The 12,400-nt window shown below is 41.2% G+C and overlaps 1 protein-coding gene across 1 annotated transcript in view; it reads right to left on the bottom strand.

Annotated features, from left to right (window-relative positions):
* The window catches only part of LOC122932614 (S-adenosyl-L-methionine-dependent tRNA 4-demethylwyosine synthase TYW1-like), a 182,935-nt gene that overhangs the window by 17,976 nt on the left and 152,559 nt on the right, over positions 1–12,400 (bottom strand). Inside the window, exon 14 of the mRNA XM_044287122.1 lies at positions 5,706–5,816. Within this exon, the coding sequence (XP_044143057.1) occupies positions 5,706–5,816 (111 nt within the window). The remainder of the gene's footprint in view (positions 1–5,705; positions 5,817–12,400) is intronic.

Consider the following 12,400-nt stretch of genomic DNA (forward strand, 5'->3'; position numbering starts at 1 on the left):
ATTGCAGAATATTGACAAAATAAGGCAAAAATTATTAGAACATCAAATGTTGGACAAAATGTTTGCAATGATACGATTTTTCTTTGTCAGCAAGAGCATTGCTCTACAATAGAGGTACACATTTTCTGGTGCGAGGGCCACAATCATAATGAACAACTTAAAAAAAAAAAAAAAAAAAAGGGAAAGCAGTTCTTGTCCATATGAATCCCAGAATCCCTGGAAACTGGCCAAATCCCCCCTGGGTCCCATTAGAGTCAAAGGCCTCTGGTTGTGAACAGCAGTATTCAGCTATGCCGCTACTATGAACTTCGCCTCTGCAGGAACAGCCTGCCAGGTAACTAACCCATATGTGAAACTAGCCTTAATGGGGTATTACCACATTTATGGCATATCAAAAGTGCAGGTTCCACTTCCAGGACTCGCACCTATTTAGGAAATTTGACCTTCAGAGGGAGGAGACCTTGCATGCATGTATTTCACTAAACTGAATACTATGGGTGTTGCGGTAAGCGCCTAGAATTTCACAACTACCATAAACTACAATGGAGAGAACTGCATGCACAGATGACCACCTCTCTAATCCATATAGTTTCTGGAGCATCAAATAGGGGTCAAAATACTCCTTTCTCATGATATATAGGGACCCAGAAATGGATACACCATTAGTACTTTCTTATCCCTGCTGCTGGAGTTTGTCACTTCTCTTCTTTTGTGCATTGAAACTACATGCACAATATACATTTTTGTGTGTTAGATGGTTGGGGGCTGCAAAGAATGGCACTGAGGGTACCATGTGGCACCCATGCCGCAGGTTGTAACCCCTGCTCTACAAGCTAGTCACTAGATTTGCAATGTATCTTTTCCTAAATTAAATTTGCTTAATATTGCTGTTATTACTGCTTGCCATCACAGGAACTTGTAACCATAGGCTTTGGACAAAGGTCTTTTGACATTCAAGCATCTGTTGTATCCACCCTGATAATTATCAGTGTGGATACAACAGATGCTTGAATGTTAAAAATTTTATCAAGAGCCGTTTTGGTTATTCCACGTAATCTTTTGGTTTTTTGGTGCGATGAATCCAAAAATGACCTCCATTTTGTCATAGGACATCACGTTTCGTGACAATTTAGGTAACTATGTTAAATAAGGCAATACCTTAAAATAAATGGAAATAGACTTATAAAATTAAAGTTTCATTACAATTTTTTGCATGAAAATTCTTTTTTGAACTGAAATGAGCTCACCTACACACACTAATTGATTCGTCTTCCCTGTGAGGCTCCTCTCGGTGCATTTACGCTTGTGAGTAGCATCTGGAATGTGTCTCTGAAACATCCAACAGTAGTCTGCCATCATTGTAATGCTCCATTTTCCCTGGTATCTCTTTTCCATCTATTTAATGTCTTGGTGGAATCGTTCACCTTGTTCCTCATTCACAGCTCCCAAATATTCAGGAAAGTAGTCAAGGTGGGACTGGAGGAAATGCACTTTCAAATTTATCAGGCAACCTAAAGCTTGAAATGCTTTCAGCATTCGTCCGACGATCTTTTTGTAGTGAGGATCTTTGTTATTGCCTAAACATTTCTGTACGACTTCTTTAAATGCAATCCACCCTTCTTTTTGAGGATCCTTCATAGTATTGACAAACTCTTAATCAACTATAAGCCTTCTAATGTCTGGACCGACGAACACACCTTCCTTCAACTTTGCCTCCGACAGGCCTGGAAACTTGATGACCAAGTATTTGAAGCATTCTCCATCTCTTGGAAGCGATTTTACGAATTGCTTCATCAATCCCAATTTTATGTGGAGAGTTGGTAGAAGAACTTTATGGGAAGATACTAAAGTTTCTCAGAGGAATTTTTTTTCACTGACTGTTAGCACCCTCGGCTGCCGACTCTTCTTGGTCCAGCGATTTTGTCCCATAGACACAGAAAACAAGGGTTTTTGGTATACCCAGCTTGTTGCCTGAGCAGCATTCACAAGACCTTCAAGTCCCCACACACTTGCCAATCATAGTCTTCATATTTAAGTTTACGAAAAACCAATTCCAAGTTCTCGTAGGTTTCCTTCAAGTGTACGGAATGACCTACAGGTATAGAAGTGTAAAAACCACCGTTGTGGAGTAAAACTGCTTTGAGACTTCTATTTGAAGAATCTATAAAAAGACACCTCCTGGCAACAATAAATTCCTGCTTTTCAACCTTGATCCGAGTAACTCAGCGGCATCTTTGGGCTGATTAAAGTCTCTTACCAAATCATTAATCTCCTCCTGAGAAAACTATTTTGGTCTTGTATCATCTTCAAAGTCAGAACTTGATTCGTTATCTGGTTCAGTATGACTACACCTTCATCGGAGCTAGGCATCTCTTCCAAGGTAGCAGGGGGCTTGGGTACTAGTATATCTGTGCCATTGGGGATGGGACGAATTGCTGAGTGAAGATTGGGGTATGAAATGGAATGCTTCCATTTGGAGTTAAACCCTTTCACATCGCATGAACAAAAGTAACAGTCGTCCGGTCTAACGGATGACACCCCACCGTAGCAGGGAGAGAAGAAAAAAGGTAAAAACCGAAAAAACAGGACTAGGGAACCCAGAAGAGCTCCCAGCACCTCTCTGGCATTCCTTCCTTGACAGGACAGGAAAAACACTGGCGATGAGGGGTGGGGGTGGGGTTTTTAACCTCTGTGTGCTTTTTCCTGTCCTATCAGAGGAAGGCAACCTCAGTCTGTGCTGTCATGGAGACTGGGGAAATATATATACACACACACACACACACACACACACACACACACACACACACACACACACAGGTATACTTGTTGATCAGCATGAACCAGCACACAACATAAAAGAATTCCACCAGGGATCAAGTGCTGGAGTTCACCCAAATATATATCCATAGCCTGCTATGCTAATTTGAGTAGGACACATCGGATTGACCTTGCTCATCTACAATAGGTTATCTTGCTACAAAGCAGACTGTCTGAAAATAAAAAGTATCAAGCAATCAATGTTTTATTTGGGACCCTGTCCGGATTTCTAATGGATATGGCATGGATAAAATCAGTAGTCTAGCCTGCTAGTGTGAGTGTCACTATTTCCTGTCTTGCAGGAAAGATTACTGAATCTATGAAGTTTATGGACATGTGTAGAATAAATGCAGACACATTCAAAAGGTATTATTCCGTTTTATAAAAAAGAAGTTTGAACAAACAATTCTGACTTCTACCTTTCCACAAAAGCTCCTCATAATTTTTTTTTAAAATAAAATCAAAATTAGAGCTTAGGCTTTCCTGAAAATACTCCTCCTCTCGTGTGTCGTCACTCTTCACCTTGTGTTGATCTCTCTAGCTTACACTAAGGTCTCATGTACACAACCATATCTGTTTTGCAGTCCACAAACTGCAAATCCTCAAAACACAGATACCGGCAATGTGCATTTCGCATTTCCCATTACACATATTCTGCCCCATGTTAAAAATGCCTATTCCTGTCGGCACAACGGACAAGAATAGGACATAATCATATCTTTTTCACAGGTTGGCAGAATGGACATATGGATGTGGATACCACATGGTAAAATTGATGGGTCTGAATCCGACCTGCAAAATACAGTCGAGTGCATGAGGCCTAAAGAAGCCAGTTCTTCATGATTCCTCTGTGGACTCTAGAGTCCTTCTGATCCACGGAGCCCTGAAAGATGAAGCTGTTGAAGGATCAATTGCTGGAGAAAACAGATTGGAGCCTAAGGCCCCTTGCACACGGGCATCACGGTTTTTGTCCGGATGCGTTGCAGGTACAGTGCGGCAAACCCGCGAGAGTAGGCACACAATTTCCGTCAGTCTTGTCTGCGATTGCAATCCGTTTTGCACGCGCATGATAAAAAACTGAATGTGGTAGCCAAACCCGGACTTCACTGAAGTTCGGGTTTCGGTTAGGTGTTGTGTAGAGGTTATTATTTTCCCTTGTAACATGGTTATAAGGGAAAACAAAAGCATTCTTAATACAGAATGCTTACTAAAATGTCCAATGAGGGGTTAAAAAACAAAACAAACAAAAAACTTGCCTCATCCACTTGATCGCGCAGCTGGTATCATCTTTTTTCTTCCTGCAGGACCTGCAAAAGGACCTTTGATGACATCATCGCGCTCACCACGTGATGACGTCAGCGCAGGTCCTTTGCAGGTCCTGCAGGAAGAAAAAAGATGATACCGGCTGCGCAATCAAGTGGATGAGGAGTTTAATTTTTATTTTTTAACCCCTCATTGGACATTTTAATAAGCATTCTGTATTAAGAATGCTATTATTTTCCTTTATAACCATGTTAGAAGCGAAAATACAGTGAATTGACTTTAATGGGTTCCAGGGTTGCTCATTGCTATTTACTAACATCTCTTAGCAACCAAGTGTGAAAATCGCACCGCATCCGCACTTGCTTGTGGATGCTATGCGATTTTCATGCGGCCCCATTCATTTCTATGTGGCCTGCGTTGCGTGAAAAACGCAGAATATAGAACCTGCTGCGATTTTCACGCAACGCACAAATGCGGTGTGAAAAATAACGCTCATGTGCACAGCCCCACTGAAATTAATGGGTCAGGATTCAGCGCAGGTGCAATGCATTCACGTCACGCATTGCACCCACGCGGAATACTCGCCCGTGTGAAAGGGCCTAAAGAGAAATTCATACACAGTGTTTTTGTAGCATTTTTGCTGTGCATTATTATTTTATTTTTTTAAATGACAAGAGTACAGAATTGCAAAGATGGCACATGTGGACAAGCTACCTTTTGTCATCATAATTAGAGATGAGCGAACTTCCGCTTATGAAATTCGTTCACACTTCTTTTGTTGGTTAAAGGTGAATTGCGTTATGGATTCCGTTACCACAGACCATAACGCAATTCTATGACGGAATGCCTTTAGAGGCATTCCGTCATAATAGAAGTCTATGGGCTGCAAAACGGATCCATCCCGTTTTCGTTATGCATGGGAGGACTCTAAAGGCATTCAGTTATGCATTCCGTCATAGAATTGCGCAATGGTCCATGGTAACGGAATCCATAATGCAATTCACCTTTAACCAACAAAGTGTGAATGAAATTCAAAATATGAAATTCGCTCATCTCTAATCATAATGTGTTTGGGTCGAAATTCTGGCTTAATCATTTCGCAACAGTGGTCAAGCATTACCGACTGCTTAAAAGTAGTTTTTCAAGACCAGGAACCCCTTTTCATGTGTATAGGCAGGGTACCAGAGGCAGAGAGGAAGGGAGCTTGGAGATGGAACTGGAGCGTTAGTGACAGGCGAGTTATTTTTTTTGTTTTTCCTTTAACCATTACACTCTACATGCACAACAAATTGGGTTTCTGGTCTTTGAGAACCTTCTCGCCTATATTACTATTAGTAACATTATGATATGTCTAAAGATAACTAAAAGGGGTTGTCTGACCAAATTTTTTTAACATAAAATTCCCAGATAACCCCTTTAACATATAGAAAATTATAATAAGGCAAGGCAGATTTGTTGCAGAAATTTCTGCGACAGTCTTATTCACTTGAATGGGGCATACAGAAGTGGATGCAGGTGCGGCGGAAATAAAGCTGTAGGGAACAGATTTTCAGTCAAAAATGTTCTACAACAAATCTGCTGTGTGAGAACCTACCCTTAATAAGTATATTGATGTGGTATCTTACCTTAACTTCTATGAAGTCTGGATGTCCTAGTTTCACAAGGTCTGCATATGCTTTTAGCTCATCCACATTCCATGCCTTTACAAGGGTCAGCCTGTATACCGTCCGTTGTTGCTATAAACAAATAAAATTTATTTTTATAAATAAATGATGCATTTGGGTACAGGGAAACAAATAACATGTACCATACTACTGCAACAATATAAATGATCACTAAGTTACAAAGTTAGTTTAGGCCTTTGGACACGGACCCCTTGATTTCTGCGGGACCGCAAAAAATAATTATAGAACACGTCCTATTCTCAGCCATTTTGCGGACAAGTATAGGCATTTCTATAACAGGGACTATGGAAGGTGTGGGATGCACAGTCAGTATCCATGGTTTGCAGACCAAAAAAATACATACGGTTGTGTGCATTAGGCCCAAGTACAATAGAAACAGAAGAATGATTGCAGAAAAAAAGACCATGAGGTTCATCTAGTCTGCCCTTACATTACAGTATTTCTTTTTCATTTTTCTATTAGGACAGATATGTTCTTCCCAGGCATAAATTCACTTACTGTTGATTCTCCAACCACATCTGCTGGAAGTTTGTTCCAAGTATCTACTATTCGTTCAGTTAAATATTTTGTGACATAGCTGCTGATCTTTCTCGCAACTATTTTCAAATTGTGCCCCCTTGTTCTCATGGTCTGTTCCATATTAAAGGGATTTTCCGGAAGTTAAATACTGATGACCTATCTTCAGGATAGATGATAAATAACTGATCGGTGGGGATCCGACTCCCAGCACCCACAGCAATCAGCTGTTGGACATCGCGTCCATCAGTCACATAGCCTTTGTGCAGTTCAGTTGAGCTGCAATACCAAGGCACAGGGCTATTCAATGTATGGCGCTGTGTTTGGTATATGATGAAGAGGCCGCATAGCTTGTCAAAGTACTGTGGCCTCGTCAAAGAGCTGATTGGTGGGGATCTGAATACTGGCACTCCACCAATCAGATGTTGTTGATAGGTCATCAATATTTAATCCCAGAAAAAAATACTTTGGCTCCCCCCTCCACTTGGCCAGACCTGTAAAGGAAACATACCATACCTGTTTACAGGCGCCAGCTACTCACTACTATCCGGTTTGACACTGCCGCAGCCAATCACTGGCTTCGACAATGACTGGCTTCCATTACACTATGACAAATGGTCACATGATGCAAGAAGGTTAGGCCACCCGCCACTCTTTCACAACTACTTTAAAGATTTAAATCATATCCTCCTATCGCTTGCCCACAACAGATCGTGCTGTGTAAACAGCATCTGCTGCCGGCAAATGACTAGTCAGAGCGATGGCATTAGCAATCACTCCCTCCCATACTGTGGCGGAGATTGCGGCATGTAAATACAGTGGCCTCTTCCACCAGCAAGCAGGCAATTGTCAGGAAGGAACACTTCCTTCCCGACAATCTGCTGCTGTATCGTCCCATGTAAAGGGACCTTAAGTGTCATGTTTGGAGGAAACCAGGCACTTCCCAATACTATCCTTAAGCCTCCTGCAAACGACCGTATGGCTTTTTTTGTATTTTGCTGTTCACAAAAAACGGATTGGCAAAAACTACGGATAACATCCGTGTGCATTCCGTTTTTTGCGGAACGGGACATCTGGCCCCAAATAGAACAGTACTATCCTTATCCGTTATGTGGACAATAATAAGACATGTTCTATCTTTGAATGGAACAAAAAATACGGAAGCGGAAGGCATACGGAGAACCTTCTGTTTTTTTGTGTGGATCCATTGAAATGAATGGTTCCATATACGGAAGGCAAAAAACAGAACTGAAAAAAAAAAAAAAAATGTTCGTGTGCAGGAGGCCTTACAGTGAAGCTTAGTGGTCGCAGCATCATGCTGTGGGGATGTTTTTCAGTAGCTTGGGCAGGGAGACTGGTCAGACGTAAAGGAAAGCTAAATGGAGCAAAGTACACAGATATTCTTAAAAGGGGTTCTCCGGGAATTAAGAAAATAAAAATACTTAAATATTACTTTAATATAAATATATTCCCAAATACCTTTCATTAGTTATAATGGTTAATTTTTTCTGGGGAGCAATCATTAGGAGATATAAAATGGCCACCGTCCTATTAACATATACAGAACCTGGCCTAGTCACAGAGGAGGACAAGTTACTTCACAACACTGAGCTAAAGAGCTGCCTACTCCTCCTCTCTGCTCCACTTGTCAATGATTATAACCCTGAATACAGCTGATAAGATCTTCAGCTGAATCTCTAAGAATGGAGTTCATGTGGCGACATGAAGTACAGGGAGGACCGACAGCTGTGGTAATGGAGACTGCATACTAGGGCTTCTGATCATTATCTACACCCCCACTATCCTCTCTGTACTTAATGTCTCCTAATGAACTCCATTCCTACAGAGATTCATCTGATCATCATAATAAACTGCATTCAGGATCATAATCCCTGACAAGAAAGAGAGGAAGATAGCGCAGATCTTTAACTTGTCCTCCTGTGTAATTAGGACAGGTTTGTGTGGACTAGTAGGATGGCGGCCATTTTATTTTTCCTAATGATTGCTCTCTGGACAAAATTTGCCATTATAACTAATGAAAGGTATTTGGTGATATATATTTATAATCAAGTAATATTTAAGTATTATACATTTTCTTAATTCCCGGATAACCCCTTTAATGAAAACCTGATCCAGAGTGCTCTGGACCTCAGACTGGGCCAAAGGTTTAACTTCCGACAAAAAAATTACTCCAATCTCACAGCCAAGAGAACTAAGGCGTGACTTAGTGACAACCTTTTCAGTGTCCTTGACTAGACCAGCCAGAATTGAACACACAATTGAACATCTCTGGAGAGACCTGAAAATGTCTGTCCACGGATTGTCCCCATCCAACCTGATAGAACTTGAGAGGATCTGCATAGAAGAATCCCTAGAAGAATGGCAGAAAATCCCCACATACAGATGTGCAAACCATGTGGCATCATACGAAAGATGACTTGACTGTAATCGCTACCAAAGGTGCTTCAACTAAGTACCAAGTGAAGGATCTGAATACTTATGTCAGGACAAGATTTAAGTTTTTCCTTTTCAATAAATGAGCAAAAGATTTTGAACATTCTGTTTTCACTTTCTCATTATGGGGTATTGATTGTATAAGGTGAATGCCTTATATGCAATCCAAGATAAACACTGCATGGATGTTGAGCCTCTCAAGACTCAGAAAGAGATCAGATAAAGCATCATACAATGTTCCGTCACTGCTACAGCTGAGATTTTTACATTTTCTGACATTTTTAAAGTGGGAGAAGACCAGTCTGCTGGGAACCCTCTTAATGAGTTTCATAAATAGGCAAATATATTCAGCTTCATTCAATATAAAGATTTAAATTTACCGCACTGTATTAGCTTAGTTATGCGTTCTGCTGTACTTTATACCTGTAGCAAGTTTGTCAGAGACAGGACAGCATCTGGCATTTAATGACAAGTTTCCTCAAATTGCTGCTATCAACAGGGATCTGCAGATTGCCTAAGGCAGAGTCTGAGATGTCAGCTGCTGGGTATTTCTGCCTTGTCATACACAACTGCTAAATGAGGGCTCGCAAACTGATCCATTAGTAAAACGAACGCAAGAGCAGCTTTCAATTTTGAGATTTTAGAGTAATGCGGATGGAAGGAATAAAAATAGTTGCCCTCATGATAAATTAACTATGCAGACCAACAAGGACTAACCCAAGTCTTCCATGGAAATAATTGTAAATGTGATCATTTCAAATAAAACCAAAAGGCAGCCATCCAAATGTTAACCGGAATTGTAGACTAAGCTACCATATAGAAAATATTTCCACTCACAATAAAAACTCACTAATCACAAGCCAAGGACCTAAAAGTCAGTTTTTCTTCTCGTTTTATGAACCATTATGCCTACTTACAATCAAAAGATGATCACAGGTAACCTACACCATAGGCTACTACAATGGTTCCCTCAGGCTACAATATAAATTGGTTCTGAGATGACCATTGTAAGTTGAAACCATTGTAACCAGAGTCCATAACTATGGAAAACCAGTAATTTGTTCCCAAAAGTGTCATCCCAAAATATTTAAGTCACTTTCTATGGTGAAGACAGGAACTTCTTCAGGGCCTTGAATAGTACATACACGTACCAAAAAACAAAAACAATATCCAGAGCAGTTAATCCTGGTACACATATGTAGTACCTCAGCGGAGCTGCAACCATTAAAAAGGTTTTACTAGTGAAACGGCCATGTTCATTGGCTGGATCTGATTCCAAGGTATTTAATGTAAAGTCCAATTTCAGCTAAACAATAGACCAAAAAACGCCACTGTACGTTGAAAATATTGTATCCTAAGGCCATTGTATCTTGTGGGATAGTTCATCATGGAATGCATCCCTGGGGTGATATAGCTCTTCCCCTCCTTACTCCAGGTACCTCTGCTGAGCTGGTCAGTCACCTGCTGGTTTCTCTTCCTGTGTATACTCTACCATCTGCTACGGGTTGTGGCAACTTTGTGAGCCTTGCACTGATAATTGCGCTAGTAATGGTCACAAAGAGGTTCTCAGCAATGCACTGTATCCAAAGATGGTAATAGATGGGGACACCTGATCCATCTTCCATGCAAAAAAGTCTCTCCCTTTGCCATGCTAGCTCAGCAGTGCAGTATGTGCAAAGTGGAAAGCAGACAAAATAAAAGGCAAAAAAATAAATACATTAAAAGCTATCATCATGAATAAGAGAGCGGCTCATAGGGCACAAGAACAAGTTATTTGTTAATAAATCTTTCTTTCTACGTCCATCCTTTAATGTTTAAAGTGTACTTTAAAATGTTTAAAGTGCAGTTTTCAGAAAAGTTTGCATAATGGCTGTGGTTTGTACAATCATGTGAAGGATTAGTTGTGTTCGGGTCTCCCTAAAATTTCTTTCAGATGCACAGCTAGATGCTTTTCTCTCACAAGCAGTGGATTCTCCCTTCTGACTGCATACAGTGACCTCACTTCCATTACCTCCTACTAGGTTTGTTTTCTTCTATGGAGCTTAAAAAAAAAAAAAAGAAAAGAAAGAAAAATCACTAGGGCTACGTGCACACAACCTTATGTGTTTTGCGTTTGCAATCAGTTTTCTTTTGCAGATCCATTGCAACAATGCCTAAAACGGACAAGAATAGGAAAAATTAAAAAAAAAATTGCGAGCTACGGAACGGACATACTGATGCGGACAGTACACGGTGTGCTGCACGCATTTTTTTTGGACCCATTGAATTGAATGAGTCCACATTCTATGTGCATGTAGCCTTACTGAAAAGCAAGATGCACCTGTGGTGTTCAGGGACACTGAATAGGTAGTGCTTCTATCAGACTCTGAAGCTCAGCTAGCATTCACACACAAAAAAAGAGAGTCTTATTTGTTACAACTTCAGAGACATAAGCCTATTTCATATTCTGGTCCAGTCTTGACGGTACCCGCAGGGAGATGCTACTAGTAAAACATTCACACATTTCTGTGGGGCAATAAGCTCTTTTTGGTAATTGAAGAGAACTGATCATGATGTATAATGCAGTCCTGTCTATAGAAAGCATGTTATAGAGCAGAAGGAGCTAGCCAGTATTTTCATATTAAAAGTCCTATCCTCAGGGAGACTGTCTTCTTGGACTCCTGCCGATCAGCTGTTTGAGGGAACCGCAGCGCTCAATTTGCGGAACGGCACGGACAGCCTTAAATATAACGGCCTATTCTTGTCTGCAAAGTGCGGACAAGAATAGGACACAATATATTTTTTGCGGGGCCACGGAACGGAGCAACGGATGCGGACAGCACACAGAGTGCTGTCCACATCTTTTGCGGCACCATTGAAGTGAATGGGTCCGCATCCGAGTCAACCAATCACATGGCAGTTGCTTCAATGCATTTAGGGTTGTGGTCCTGGTCAAGACAATCTCCTGAACTCCAAACTGAATGTCAGAATGGAAAAGAAAGGTGATTTAAGCAATTCTGAGCATGGCATGGTTGTTGGTGCCAGACGGGTTGGTCTGAGTATTTCACAATCTGCTCAGTTACTGGGATTTTCACGCACAACCATTTCTAGGGTTTACAAAGAATGGGGTGAAAAGGGAAAAACATCCAGTAAGCGGCAGTCTTGTGGGCGAAAATGCCTTGTTGATACTAGAGGTCAGAGGAGAATGGGCCGACTGATTCAAGCTGATAGAAGAGCAGCGTTGACTGAAATAACCACTCGTTACAACCGAGGTATGCAGAAAAGCATTTGTGAAGCCACAACACGCACAACCTTGAGGCGGATGGGCTACAACAGCAGAAGACCCCACCGGGTACCACTCATCTCCACTACAAATAGGAAAAAAGGCTACAATTTGCACGAGCTCACCAAAATTGGACTGTTGAAGACTGGAAAAATGTGGCCTGGTCTGATGAGTCTCGATTTCTGTTGAGACATTCAAATAGTAGAATCCGAATTTGGCGTAAACAGAATGAGAACATGTATCCATCATGCCTGGTTACCACTGTGCAGGCTGGTGGTGGTGGTGTAATGGTGTGGGGGATGTTTTCTGGGCACACTTTAGGCCCCTTAGTGCAGGGCTCCAGATGCGACTTAGAATTTACAAATGGCGACAAGACTTTTTAGTCTTGTCGCCATTTGCGACT

The sequence above is a fragment of the Bufo gargarizans genome, chromosome 3 (genome assembly GCF_014858855.1).
Source record: "Bufo gargarizans isolate SCDJY-AF-19 chromosome 3, ASM1485885v1, whole genome shotgun sequence".
Classification (NCBI taxonomy): Eukaryota; Metazoa; Chordata; class Amphibia; order Anura; family Bufonidae; genus Bufo; species Bufo gargarizans.